Genomic DNA, 14,921 nt, shown 5'->3' with positions numbered 1-14,921 from the left:
CTGCGTGGGGCTGGGAGGATGGCTCCGGCGGCGGGAAAGGTAGTAAGGTGGGGGGGGCCGGGCTAGGCAGCTGTGGTCGTGTCGTATCAGCGGGGCGAAAATGAGCCCTTTCCCTGGTTCTGTGCGTGCTAGATGCATGTTAGAAGCGGTTTGCAGCGCTTGGTTGCCGTTTACCTTGGGGTCCCGGCTGGCTTTTTTGTTTTGCTTTGGGGTTGGTTTATTTGTGGGCGGTTTTTTGGTTGTTTTTTATCATCCGGGTTCGGTCCTCCCGAAAGTTGTTTCTCTCCTTCCGCATCGCTGTCTCCGAAGGCGACCGCTGCTTCTGGGCGCCATTTTCCCCTCCTAGCTGCGGGGCCCTGTTCTCCTGGTCTCCGCCACATGGCGGAGCCGGCACGGTCAGCGCTTCACTCCTGATAACGGCAGGCGGGGGAAGGGAGAGAACCAGGAATCTACATCGCAAAGCCCTGGTGAACGAATTGAGGCTGACGGGGCACTTAGAGCGGGAGGAGCAGTGTCTTTCCAGTTTGGGACCTCTAAACCCAGCTTCGCTTTGGCAGGCCTAGTCGTAGTAATTCAGACATCCCACTCGGTTGTCTCTGTTAACCATTTATGTTACTCGGGTTCTTAAATCGGAAGAAGTCTGTAGTTAGCTTGGAGTATTTGTGTACACATTATTGCTGTATGAGACACGTTTTCTTGCTCTGATGACTAATTTTCCAGCAAAGGCTACACACTGTTCAGCCCTTTCAGGTGTTGTTTTAAGCCTGTGAAAGAAGGCTTAAAATAAGCACTAATGAAGACCCTACAGAGTTCATAAAGATTTCCTCTGGTGCTCCGTTCCTGCCACAGAGTGTACTGTGTATATCTTGAAAGAGGCTTTTTTACAGCTTTTAGACTTTGACTTTGGCAGAGTGGGATTGTTCTTACCAAATGAGGATTTTCAACATAATTCTGAGGAGGACTGAAGTGATACTATTTCCTGTCGTGCATTTTACAGCTTCAGCATAAACTTCAGATGGCCAGAGCTCTCTGGACCCTGGTGGGAGGTTATTGTTTAGATTAACCAGAGCTTCTTAAAACTAACACACTCAAGATAGATAGTCTCTCCACATCCAGAGGCTGTGCGTGTATCAGTGGAACAACATGTTTATGATACTGTCACACAGTGGGTTTAGTTGAAGAAGTGATAGTGTGAATGCACTTATTGCTGTGTCCTGACTTGTGTGGTGCCTTGATGTTGTTCTGGGTAGGGTAGGGCATGTACTGCATGACACTTAATACATGGTAGATTACAGTTACTAACAATTCGTATGTCTGAAGTGTGTTATTATCTTGTTTAATACTTACTCATAATGTGTGGTATATGTTTGTCCTTCTAAAAACAAATGCAGTTGTTTCAGCTAGTAGATGCCATTCTTTCCTTGAGTTTCATTTACATGTTTATAACTGTTTTCAAAGGTAAACCTAACACTTAACTGGAAAAATCCCACCTGCCTACTTGCTTGATTTGAAAACTGTATAAGAATATAAACGTGCATTATTAGATGCATAACCATTAATTATATAGCGAAAAGTGTCTTTTGTGGGCCTATGTAGCAAGTAGCCCCTAATAATTTTCAAGCAGCAGATATGAAATAATTTAAAGGGGGGGGGTGTGTTTTGGCAGTATCATTGCTTAAAATTGTTTTTCTGCTGGCCTACTCAAACTATAAGCGATAATATGATTTTCAGCATATGATTTTTTAGTCTAAGTTTGGCATGCAGCATCCTTTATTCCTTCTAAGAGATGAGGTGGGGGAAACTTGACATAGCATGAGTTTGCTGCTTTTAAACTGTCTAATTTTGCCTGTATGTATGGGGTGGGGGATGACAGTACTAGCTTCCTCTGTGCCTCTTTACTACATCCAACAGTAGATTCAAAGTGTTTCTAAGAGATGTTTAAAGTGATCATTTTCAAATACAGTATTTACTTTGGGTGGAAAAAAAGTTCTGTTTTTCTAACAGTTGACTTCTTTGTGAGACTGCAGCATCTCAAGCTGGTAATAGGGTGATGTGTTTGAACAAAACTTGATTCAATATTACCTACAGTAATTGTCTTCCTGTTACATGCATCTAGATCCAGGCCTGCCCTGGACAGCCTTGGAAAACATTGTGGTCCATGCGCAGATTGGCTTCATGCTTTTTGAAGCATTTGTGCACTGAGCTATTTAGCTTGTTTTCCAAATCTCATGGTTTGCTATTGGTTGTCCACTTTCCTTTTTACTTTTATCTTAATGTTCTGGTTATGTTGTTTGTTAGTTACAGCTAACTATGCAGTGCATAGGTTGTTTTAAAAACAACCACCACCTTAAAAGAAGATGCAAAACAACACCCAAGCAGCATTTCTTGACTTTTAAAATTAGTTAACAGTATAAAGCTGAAGTAATCACTGCATTTCCATTATCTTGTCCTTAGTAGGGCAATTCTTTCAAAGAACATTCTGAAATCATAGATTTTGTGGAAGAGAGCACTTCTTGGTGCACTTTTTTTAATAGTGCTGTTGGACATGTGAAATTGAGAAATGTAAACGGTGTGTAGAAACTTGCAATTATGATGCCTGCTCAGTATAAAAAGTTAGTATGAAGAGTATTTTAAACTAGTAGAGGATGGAAGGTTGTCCTTCCTGCTTTGATCTAACACCACATACAAAGTAGTAAATGTAATACCTTATTATTTGTTTTTTACATACGAGTTTCTGCTGAACAAGTGCAGTGATAGTATCTCTGAAAGGTAATAGAACAGAGTCTTAATAAAGACATCATTTATATTACTGAATACATTTGCAGATATGTATTACTCGCATCTATTTCAAAGGGAATCCACTTAGTTTTGATACTGGTGCTGTTGGGGGTGTATAGGTTTACCATTAATTTCAGTCATACAGGATCCCAGGTTAATTTTACAGATGCTCTTCCATTGGTTTTAACAATAAGAAGGTTTTCTATTTTAGAACATTTTACTTTATAATGCCTTGGGTAAGTAGCATGAATGGTATTCGTGTACAACAATTTGAGCCAGAATGTTAGGGTTTTTTATAAATACCGTCTGGAATAGAATTGGACAGTATGAATGAATTCATGTTATCCGTAATGAGAAGTTTTGGTTTTATTCTCCTTTTCTTTAAAAAACATCTCCGAAAGTTCTTCGATAGGAATATTCTGGAAGTCTTCAAGTATGGCCCCTTGTTCTGATATTTGGAGGGAGAGATGGAAAGAATACGTTACTAAAATCTGTATGGTAGAAGTGGGCCTATATAATTAAATAAGTCACTTAAGTTCTTGAGCAGTGGTAGAACACTTAAAAGAGCCATGCCTAGTTTTGAAAAATGGTGTAATAAGGGGTTTTGGCACGATGTATCTTACTGTCTTAATTATGCTGGTGCAGAGGGCATATTGTTAATTACAGTAATGTAATCTTTTTTTCTGTAGAGGGAAAAGGAGCAGTTCCGCAAACTGTTCATTGGCGGCTTAAGCTTTGAAACAACAGAGGAAAGCTTGAGGAGTTATTACGAGCAATGGGGAAAGCTTACAGACTGCGTGGTAAGTTTGGCATGCTAATACGCGAAGATGATACAGAATGTTTAGAAATTGTAGAAGTGGGGAGTTTGTTTCCTGGGCAACTTAATGAAAAGATGGAGTATGAAATTTCTTAAGTGTACAGTAGATTGAGTTGTACAAAATCCAGTCCATCGAAGCTGTGCACAGGCTTTCTTTTGTGAACTCTAGGAAGATTTCACAGTGTTTCCTGTTAAATCTCTCAGATTATCTCTAATCACTGATTTCAACAGTTTAAAATTAACTTGGGTGTCACTGGTTGAAGTACATTAGGGAGTGCTTACACAGAGAACTGTTCCATCTGTGTGATTGGTAACCTTTGGCAGAAAGCTGATACTGTAAACAGCCTCATCAAAGCTGGAAAAGGGTGTCTTTATGTATGTTGTTTTCATAGAACCATTTAGGTTGGAAAGAAACCCTTAAAAGCCTTGAGTCCAACTGTTAACCTAACCCTGCGAAGTCCAACATTAAACCATGTCCCTAAGGACCATGTCTGTATATCTTCTAAATACTTCTAGAGACTGTGATTCTTGCAGAAGTTCTTCCACTGGGTCTGTTTTAGGAACAATAAATGTATGCTTCATAAAGTCTGTCGTCTTCAGAAAGCTTAAAGAAATTTTGTGTTTGATTTTTTGAGAAAACAATCATAAATGAATGTGACTAAAAGAGAGGAGCATTTCAGACTTACAGGTAGTCATTGAGGACAATAGTGGTTTGAATTTCAGTGCTGCCAAGCAGTGCCATTCATGTATGGCACATTTAGCATAGCCTGCTACTTCATTACAATTGTTTAGAAATGAAATCAAACATGTAAATGAAATTTACATGTTTTCTCCAAGTGATGTTAGTTTTTAAGCTTAACATGAGACAGGTAGAAATTGTCTAAATGTGTGATTGGTTTTCAGGTTATGAGGGATCCTGCAAGCAAAAGATCAAGGGGGTTTGGTTTTGTAACATTCTCCTCCATGGCTGAAGTTGATGCAGCCATGGCTGCAAGACCTCATACAATTGATGGAAGGGTGGTTGAGCCCAAGAGAGCTGTGGCTAGAGAGGTAAGTGTGGCTTTGAAAGCAGGTATTTTTCATGCTTTAGAAAATGAGTATCTGGTAGGACAGTTATGCTTTGTTGTTTGAAATTGCCTGGGTTTGTATTCTAGTTAAAAGGTATAGGAGGGGCACTATTTCCTGCATTTTTGGTCTGTTAAATGACACTATTGTGTAAATGTCTATTATTACGTAAATTACTAAATTATTCTGGTTGTAGAATTGTGTCTGCAAGGGATGCAACTGGGGTCTGAAAGTATTGTTAGCGAAAAAATGTTGAACGCTTGTAATTACACACATTCCAAAATAATTCTTCTCTGAAGTGGTTATTGTTACTAAACCTCAAATTAATAAACTCCTGTCAATCACTTCTGCCTCTATTCCAACATCTTAAGTGTTTCTAAAAAGTATGTAACCAAAGTGACTAAAAGCAGAGAGTGTAATAGGGAAACTTCTTTTTTCGAGTGGTGGTGTACAAAATCCCCTTAGGACTACTCGGGTTTCAGACACAGGCACACTGGTTTTTAAACTTCAGGGTACAAATTAGGTGTGTGCACCGGAATGCAGTGAACCTATAAACTTTTCAGCCAGGTAACTATGGCACAGAGGTACTTGAGCAAGTGCAGATTCTAGGTTACGTCTGCTTGCCATGTTGTGGGAGCTCTGGAAGTGTTTAATGCATTTGGACTGATGAACTGGAATTGAATGAGTTGTCCAAGAGGTCAAGGGAAATGGAAGTAGCAACCACTGGTAGCCGTGTTAGCTGTACTAGTTTCTGTTCCCTGCAGAATGCAGGGTTGGTTAGCATTTGGAAGAGGGTAATTCAAGCAGCATACATGCGTACTGTTTATACACTCAAAGCTATTGCGAAACTTTAGGAATAAGACATACTTAACCTAGTGCAAATAGTCTGTGAGTGTGAGGAGCTGCTTCATATTTTGAATAAGGCTTAAAATGCACTGCTGTGGGTTCACTGAGGTTGAAGGACTTTTGCTGTTCATACCAGTGGAATGTGGGTTTCATTGCTGTTGGGTGAAGGGAGGAGGAAGCTGACACATCTTTGTTTTGGTTATAAAAATTGTGCTCTAGTTTAAGTTATCAAAACCTTGCAGTTCTTTCGAACAGTTGCTCTTGTATTTTATGTATGTTTAGAGGCTTTTTATTGACTTTCATGCATTTATAGTGCTTCTATCTTATAGCACTTTTTAGTGCTTTTAAGGCTCTGACAGAAAGGTGGGAGGAAAAACCTCGTAATCTCTCCATGTTACTTCCTTCTCAGGAGGCCTCCCAAGCAAGTCGCAGGGATATGCATTGTAAAGGGGGCTATCTCAGTTCGAGTGGCAAAATCTTAGTGTATCAGTATTCCATTCCTGAAGTCCTGGCAAAATAGAGATTTGTGAAATTATTTTTCTTTGTGGTAATATAAACCAATTCTAACAGGAATCTGGAAAACCTGGTGCTCATGTTACCGTGAAAAAACTGTTTGTTGGTGGTATTAAAGAGGACACTGAAGAGCACCACCTTCGTGACTACTTTGAGGAATACGGAAAAATCGACACTATTGAAATCATTACTGACAGACAGTCTGGTAAAAAGAGAGGGTTTGGATTTGTTACATTTGATGACCATGATCCAGTTGATAAAATTGTATGTAAGTAAGCTTCATTTTATTCTTTCATTTGATAGTATTAATCCTTGCAGTCATGGTAATGGTGTAAAGCTAAACTTAAACTAAATTAGTAAGTACTGGCTTCTTTGCTTACAAAATGGTATGGGCTTTTGGGGGGTTTTGTTTGTGATTTTTTTTTTTTTTCTTTTGCTTGTTTGGGTTTTTTGGGCTTTTTTGTTCTTTTTTTGTTTTTTTTCTTGTTTGTTGGTTTTGTTTTCTCACCCCTCCACCATTTTTTGGTTGGTTTTGTTTTGTTTATTCGTTATTTCCTTTGTTTGGGGAGTTTGGTTTTAATTTCCTGGAATATGTATGGATTAATTTGGAAATAGCTTAATTTTTGGAAGCATGATACTCTTGTTTGTTGCCAGATCAGTACTTAAATGCTGATAGTATCTATTTGATGTGCTAACAGTGCAGAAGTACCACACTATCAATGGCCATAATGCAGAAGTAAGGAAAGCTCTCTCTAGACAGGAAATGCAGGAAGTTCAAAATTCTAGGAGTGGGAGAGGAGGTACGTACAAGTAATGGTTAATGGTTTGTGCTTGGTGTTTGTGTTCACTTTGCATGATCTCACTGCCTACAAATCTTAAAACTTACAGGTAACTTCGGTTTTAGTGATGCACGTGGAGGTGGTGGCAACTTTGGTCCAGGACCTGGCAGCAATTTCAGAGGGGGAGCCGGTAAGACAGGCATGTTTGTAGCACTTTAATTTTCTTTTTTTTTTTTTTTTTTTCTCTCTCCTTATGTATACTGTCTTTCTAGTTCTGAGTAATTTTTTAAGCTACTATGGTTTAGTTTAAATGATGCTGTAACAGTTGGAGAAGTCTCGGGAAGAATGATTTGCAAACATTCTCCATAGTATGTATATTGATTACGTGGCTATTCAGTAAATTATTATTTTTTTTTTTTCTTAAGATATTACTAAAAGCCAAAATTAAACTTAATAATTCTGTATGGAATTCAGAGATTTCATTTCTGCAATTCTATGCAGCACTTGCCTGATGTTTACAGTGGAAGAGCCATGTCCAGAATTAAAACTTGGGTACCTTACGAGTGCAAGAGAATGAAAGATGTAAAGCGATGATTGAATGTGTTATTTAACATACATTCTTCTAAATTCAAGTGTGTGTACGTGTGCTTAATAATCTCTGAGGTCTTGTGCTTAAGGTCATAGGGATTTGAGAATTCAATTAGTTTGCTACAGGTGAATTGAAATACTTCCCCCCCCCCCTTTCTCTCTCTCCAACAGATGGATATGGAAGTGGCCGTGGATTCGGTGATGGATATAATGGATATGGTGGAGGACCTGGAGGTTAGTTTACAGTGGTGGCAGTTATTTTTCTATCAGAAGTATTTTTACATTCACTTACAATTTGTATAAAATCTGTATTAATTGCCAAGGCCATTTTGTTGGCTTTAAGAAGCACACTCAGCTGTTGGCTCATGTTAAGCTTTTATATGGTAAATTGTATGGTTATTTCTTGTACAACTGTACCCTTTTCTTTAAAGTGACAGTGTTCCTTAAACTTCCTGTGAAAAGTCAGGATTTTAATTAAGCCTTTTAATTGAAGCTTTTAGGCAGTCTTGACTGGTGGGTTTTGGTTGCAGTTCAGTTAGGGCAAGATTTGGTATGTGCTTTTAAAAAGAGTGTTCATAGAAATTTCTTTACAGAATTCCTACTCTTTCTTCCCCTGTAGACTTCTAAACAGAAAATTACAGTCTGATTCTGCATAATTTGGTGCCCTTCTATACTGAAAAGTTTGTTTTAAAGGATTATATTGTCATAGGTGGCAACTTTGGTGGCAGTCCTGGTTATGGAGGAGGAAGAGGAGGATATGGTGGAGGAGGACCTGGATATGGCAACCAGGGTGGGGGCTATGGAGGTGGTTATGACAACTATGGAGGAGGTAACCTACTGACTTGAAATGACCTAACATTTCAGTTGTAAATTAGTGCAATTCATTTGAGGTGGGTGGTGGGTGAGTAGGGGGTGTAAATGTTCAAGGAAACTCTTGTTTTCTGCATAGTATGAAATTGTGAAAAAGCAGTTCATTGCACATAGTAGTGACGTGTGATTTTTGTACTTTATTTAAAATTCTGATGGTGAGATAACTTTGAGTGCCATATATGATTTAGCTTACCTGAGTATTTCTACATTTTTGTCTTGATAACACAGGCAATTATGGAAGTGGAAACTATAATGATTTTGGAAACTACAACCAACAACCTTCAAACTATGGTCCAATGAAGAGTGGAAATTTTGGTGGAAGCAGGAACATGGGGGGACCATATGGTGGAGGTATTTTTTATGTCCTGACCTGCCTTGGAACCAGAGTGGGTGGGCTTTTTAGTCTTTTGGGGAGGTGGAAGGGAAGGTTCAAGGGGTAACTGGTTTTGAACTAAAAGAGGGTAGAAGGAAGAAATTCTTTACAATGAGGGTGGTGAGACACTGGAACAGGTTGCCCAGAGAAGTGGGTGCCCCATCCCTGGAAGTGTTTAAGGGCATTTAAGGCATTTAAGTGTTTAAGGGAAGTGTTTAAGGTTGACCAGGCATTGAGCAACCTGGTCTAGTGGAAGGTGTCCCTGCCTATGGTGGGTGGGGGGTAGAACTAGATGGTCTTTAAAAGGTCCCTTCCAACCCAAACCATTCTATGATTCTAAGATTGATACATAGAAATAGGGTAACTTCCACAAGAGAAGATGGAATGCAGTACTCATTGTAGCAAGTTGGCTACAATTTCTCATCTTGACACTTTATAAAGCTTGTTTTGGAGAAAATTATTACTACTATTTTTTCTAAAGATAAATGACAAGATACTAGCTTTTTCCAGAATTCAGTGAAATGTTTTGCAGTTTCCAGTCTGTAAAGGTCTTAGCCAAGTTTCATGTTCTTTGCTGTCAGCTCACACTACTTGTAGGAAGTCTGGTTAATGTCTACTAAACTTTCTGGGATTTTTTTCCTCCCCCTGCAAGCATCACTTCTTCTGACACCATCTACTTTTGGTGCCTAAATATTATTTAATATGGTGCAAAGCTTGTGAAACAGAAACTGAGGCACAAAGCCTATTTTTGTAAGGTGTTAGCATTCAAATGTCAGCCCTCACAGGCTCGAGACAGTACACTGCATCAAATTACACATGGCACTGTTGAACCTTCCAAGAGGTCAGGATGTAGTTTTTGTGGCAGTTACTTCAGGCTACTTAGAGGAAGACAGCAAAGTAGAAAAACATTGTTGTATATGCTGTCTCTGGGAAATAATGTTAATCTTCATGCAGAACCAAAAGTATTCCTAAATGTAAGAAAGCATACTGATGTAACTGTCACGTTTCTTGTTTTTCTGTAATTGCAGGGAACTATGGTCCTGGGGGCAGTGGAGGAAGTGGTGGATATGGAGGGAGGAGCCGTTACTGAGTTTCTGCAAGCATGCCATGGGTAAGTATGTTTTTAAGTGTTAAAATTGCAGTGATTCTTGAGAGTAGCTACAGGAGTTAAAAGCTTTTTAGGATCATGTTATCTTTCCTTTAAAAAATGGTTAGATGAATAATCTCATAACCTATTTTTTTACTCTTTACTTCTGTTGAAACAGGCTTCACTGTATAAATAGGAGAGGATGAGAGCCCAGAGGTAACAGAACAGCTTCAGGTTATCGAAATAACATTGTTAAGGAAACACTTATCTCAGTCATGCATAAATATGCAGTGATATGGCAGAAGACACCAGAGCAGATGCAGAGAGCCATTTTGTGAATGGATTTGGATTATTTAATAACATTACCTTACTGTGGAGGAAGGATTGTAAAAATGCCTTTGAGACAGTTTCTTAGCTTTTTAATTGTTGTTTCTTTCTAGTGGTCTTTGTAAGTGTAGAAGCATTCCTTTGATAATGTTAAATTTGTAAGTTTCAGGTGACATGTGAAACCTTTTTTAAGATTTTTCTCAAAGTTTTGAAAAGCTATTAGCCAGGATCATGGTGTAATAAGACATAACGTTTTCCTTTTAAAATTTAAGTGCGTGTGTAGAGTTAAGAAGCTGTTGTACATTTATGATTTAATAAAATAATTCTAAAGGAAATATTGTGTAATTTTAGATTTTTTTTTTAATATTGTAAAATAAGGCAAGGAGTGGGTAGTATAAGGTCCCACGAATAATACAAAGCTATTGTTGTACATGTAAAATTAAATGCTGGTCAGAAAAAAGTATGTTGTCTGTAAATGATCAGGTTTAAAATATCTAGATAACTTAAGGGATATCTCTGCAAGGAGAAACACCTTTTTAGATCTTTTAGATGCTGCTTCTTCAATGGCAAGGAAAGGAAATATCCCCAGCGAGGTACTCTTCCAGGGACACAGGTCTAGTACAAGAGAACTCTTGAAAACGTCACTAAGTTCAGCCAGTCTTAAAAAGCTGCGCTGTATTTCTGCAAAGCTTTAACTACAGTAGTTTATAAGGATGCCAACGAAGGCTGAGGGTGTAGAGCAAAATAGTTCTAAGCTTCAGTTAAACTTCTTTAGGTAAGATCTTATTTACTTTTCCTTTCTTAATGTTCCAAAACCGAGAAACTAATATTGTATTACAGTATATTCTTTCAGTATAGTGATTATCGTTATGTAGTTTAACATAGCAATGAATTAACAATTGCCAATTGAAAAGAAATTTGTGAATCCTGTTTTCTTGTATTAAATTTTTTGCAACCAAATTTTTGTTAATTTCAGCTACTTAACATATTTTTTTCCTACTGGAATCTAGCTATGATATGAACCCTGGACAAGCATAGACTGCTGCCACTGTACACTGCTACAGTTGAACAAATGAGACCTGCAAGTGTCCATTAGTAAAGCTTTGCAAGGGTTCCATCCCTGGTGTTGGTAGTTAAAATGGTAGGTCACAAGTTAATTAAATCGTACAACTTTATTTTTGCATCCTGCAACATTTTATTTTTTCTTGGGAGTCTGTGCATTACGGTGCTTGCCAGGTAATGCAGTGAAGGTAGTTCTGCTGTTGAAAATGAACTGTGTTGTTATGTCTCTTTGTCTACTGAAATCTATTTTGTGTAACACATTTCATCCTGAAGGTTCCCAAGTAACTGTAGACTGTTTACGTGTAAGGAAAAAAATGCACCACAGAATACATCTGCCTCTGTGAAGGAATGTGTCGTCCATTCTTTTAACAACTACATAAGCAGTTCTTTAGGAGGGGAAGTGAAAACTCCAAATGAAACCACAGGTGGTATTTCATAAGTGTATAATGTAATTGTGTAAATTGGGAATTGGCTAGAATGTTGAGGTTTCCACCATTTTTTATAGTTCTTGCAGCTAATAAACCTTAGTGCCAAATTCAGTCAGCCTTACTCTCATTGCATTGAGTGTCAGCACTTCAAATTAATGAGAATTCACCACGGACAAGTTACTCAGAGTAAGGGTGGCATACTCTTACTATATTTGGGTTTTACATAAAAATCAATAAAACCCACCAAAAAAGGCAACCAAAAAATGCCCTATTTTCCAACTTCCAATGCCTTTAAAAGGCTTCCTACTGAAGAACGTGGACTCAGCTAACAAAAGAAAAAAAAAAAGTCCTGTTCCTTTGTGTTAGACACACCAGTGAACTGCTTATACTTTTTTAAAAAAAAAAGAAAAAAAAAGGCTGAAGTTCCCCTATTGGTAATTTGGTTTAGAGATATGTGATAAACATCTTCAGATACACTTTTTTTTTCTTTGGCAGGAAGGTGCCATGCTGCAGGTAACTAATGAAGAAGTGGTCAACCACAGAAACGCTTCAAGAAATAAGAAATTCTGTACCATCAGAAAATAGTTGTTTTTGCTGCCTTCATTAAAAATCTAGAGGTTAAATGAGTACTGATAAAAGATCACAATTAGTACAGCTCCCTGTAATGCTGGGTGTTTTTTAAATTATAGTCATAATGTCTTGTAAACCTTTCAAATAAAATTCAGATTCGGTAGGAGAATCAAATCACTAATGTTAAAACAGCAGACGTTCTGTGAGTAGAAAGTTTAACTACATATTTTTATAATTTTCATAGCTCTAAAATAAAGTATTTTTTATACCAAAATAGTTCTAGTGTAATGCTTAATAATACCTAGTGTTTGTCTAACATTAAATTATGTTTATGTGCAGCTTTTAGACCCTTTCATGATTTGAAACATTCCATTTTGAGGTGGATTTAAAACAAAGTCAACTTGGCAAGTGTATTCACAGAACTTCTATCTCCCACCATAGCCATCTGTTCTCTGTTAAGAGAAACAGTGCTACAAATTAAAAACGTTGATCTTTTTGCTCTTGGACACAATTGATTTAAAATAGATTTTTGGCTGTGTTTTATATCACTTTATAAAAATACTTCCTCCTTTCCTGTTAATGAAACTTAACAAGACAGTTTGTCAAAATGTGATAGGAGAATAGCCTTACCGTTTTCACCTGTAAAATGCTTTTAGCATCAAAAGATTGAATGGAATGTAGAGTTCCTGCTGTACAAGAACTTTATTACTGAGAGCTGCATCTTGGGAGGAGAGACACAAAAAATTACTCCCTCCAAAAAAAACCCAAGCCCAACAAAAAAAGGCATCCCCCAAAAAAACCCTTACCAAACCAAACTCAAAGTGTGAGCTTGAGAAAGCTTCAGTTGGGAATGTATTTGAGGGAAGGTATCTTCAGTCTATACTATTACAACCTGTTACATACGTGGTTCATTGTGAATTTGAAATTTATGCGGTTAACATCAGCAGAATCATAATGTCTTTAACCTTCTTTTATAGAATTCAAAAATACTGTTTTAAGGATTCACATGCAGGCTTTTCTGTTTCTTAAAATTGCACTTTGAAATACTTGCATAGGTAACCAGTGGGCTGCAGCGGAAGCAGGAAATGAAGATACACAAAATCTGCTTTACTTTCTTCTTTCCAACAGAACGAGTTGACCAGATAATAAGGAATTTGCCTTCTTTCCTGTAACTTGGTTTTAGCTGATGGAAGTTTTTTCTTTACAGTTGCCAAGTCCATATTCATACAACATTAAAAAATAAATCAAAAAATAAAACAATGGTTTGGAGGGGAATAATACTTTTTTCTTTCTGTTTGTGATACTTAAACTCAATAGTTTTGCAGCAAGGCTTAATATTTACTTTTAAGTACTTAAGTACATGATATTTTCCATAATGAGGATGTTTTAATTGTGGTCTACTGGTGATGGGAAGGGGACAGCAGTATGTGAAAACTCAGTTACTGGATATTTAAAGTTTTGAAAGGGTATATGAGTAAATTTCATGTTGTCTTACTGTTGGAACTTTCATGACTTTTTTTTCTTGGTATCTTAAGTATGTGACAAACACAGTGTTTACTGGTGAGTTCACTTAGAGAAGTTGCTGTTTTGAGTCAGCCTGATAGAGAAAGCTAGCAACTTCCAAAAAAAAAAAAAAAAACCAACTGTGTGCGGTCTTTAAATTTCAAATAAATAGGGTTTTGTCACTCCCACTGGCTTGGTTTTCAAAGTAAGGGCAACACTGCTGGTCTATATGCTTACTAAGAACTAAGGATCAGGTTGGTACTAGGCCCAGCTTGCCCCAGGCAAATACTTTCTGCAGTAAACTGAGGGAAGGATGTGAAAGAACATGACTTGTTGGTAACCTGTATGAGAGAAAAGAAAAAATCTCAAACTGAAGCATGTGACTTGCAGTTTACAAAGTGGTGGTATACAGAGGTCTTTACTAGGGTTCTGGCTACTTCAACTTTGTGTTCTCTCTGTTACTTACAATGAAAGTTGAATTTTATTCAGGTCTGTTTGCTTCAGGTGCTGTAAAGTGTTTAGGGAACCACTAGCAAAATTTCAGCAAAGAATTGAACATTGTAAAATCAGCAAGAACTGAACCTTGTCACATGCGGGGAAGATTTCCTTCTTTTAGTTTTATAAGAAATGTACACATTCTCTGGGAGATGAAATCATCCTACTGGAAAGAAAAACCCCAAGAAACACAGATGAGAATTTTGAAGGAGCTGTCTGTTTTGGCAGCTCGAGCACATTTGTGGAAGGGATGATCTGCTCAGCAAATGCTGGAACAGGATGTTCCATGTAGCTTTAGCATAGTTTGTTTTCAAAGGCAAAGTGGATGATGCAAGTGACATCCAGTAGAGGTGCTGTTACTTTTTTTTCCTCCTGACAGAGATGCCGTGTTCTCATTTATAGAGATAGTGGTGGGAATGCCAGAGAGTGTGACATGGAAGGGTTTTCTTGGATAATGTTTATCACTGTCCTTTTTAACAGTTGTGTCTTTGCTTTGGAGCAGAAGTTTGTGTTGCCAGGAGTTAAACGCAGTTAATCAAGAATGGTTTACCAACAGTAGAAGTAAACTGTTTTAAGTGGCTTTGTGACTTGTCTCATGAAGTGTTGTGAGCATACTAGGTTTGGGGACCATGTAGTTCACCAGCTAGCTTACAAACTAGTTTACAAACAGTGTGACCTGTGCTGCCATATTGTATTAACAAAATGTCTGGACAAGTCCTAGAAAACTGGTGTTCCGCGTAAGTTCTCACCAACCCATTTCTCCCAGCCATTCCCTAGCTTCCTCTTGTTCTGATCTTTCATGGTCTTTTTTGAGGCATTC

The 14,921-nt window shown here is 37.8% G+C and overlaps 1 protein-coding gene across 1 annotated transcript in view; it reads left to right on the top strand.

Annotated features, from left to right (window-relative positions):
- The window catches only part of HNRNPA2B1 (heterogeneous nuclear ribonucleoprotein A2/B1), an 11,165-nt gene extending 787 nt beyond the window's left edge, over positions 1-10,378 (top strand). Inside the window, exons 2-11 of the mRNA XM_010011635.1 lie at positions 3,468-3,578; positions 4,499-4,645; positions 6,077-6,287; positions 6,718-6,819; positions 6,908-6,988; positions 7,558-7,620; positions 8,096-8,215; positions 8,485-8,607; positions 9,658-9,740; positions 9,895-10,378. Of these exons, the coding sequence (XP_010009937.1) occupies positions 3,468-3,578; positions 4,499-4,645; positions 6,077-6,287; positions 6,718-6,819; positions 6,908-6,988; positions 7,558-7,620; positions 8,096-8,215; positions 8,485-8,607; positions 9,658-9,719 (1,020 nt within the window). The 3' untranslated portion in view covers positions 9,720-9,740; positions 9,895-10,378. The remainder of the gene's footprint in view (positions 1-3,467; positions 3,579-4,498; positions 4,646-6,076; positions 6,288-6,717; positions 6,820-6,907; positions 6,989-7,557; positions 7,621-8,095; positions 8,216-8,484; positions 8,608-9,657; positions 9,741-9,894) is intronic.
- Positions 10,379-14,921: the final 4,543 nt, after the last annotated feature.

Source organism: Nestor notabilis, unplaced genomic scaffold (genome assembly GCF_000696875.1).
Source record: "Nestor notabilis isolate BGI_N333 unplaced genomic scaffold, ASM69687v1 scaffold14763, whole genome shotgun sequence".
NCBI classification, from domain to species: domain Eukaryota; kingdom Metazoa; phylum Chordata; class Aves; order Psittaciformes; family Psittacidae; genus Nestor; species Nestor notabilis.
Note: the sequence above shows the minus strand (reverse complement) of the source record. Positions and strands in the feature narration are given on the sequence as shown.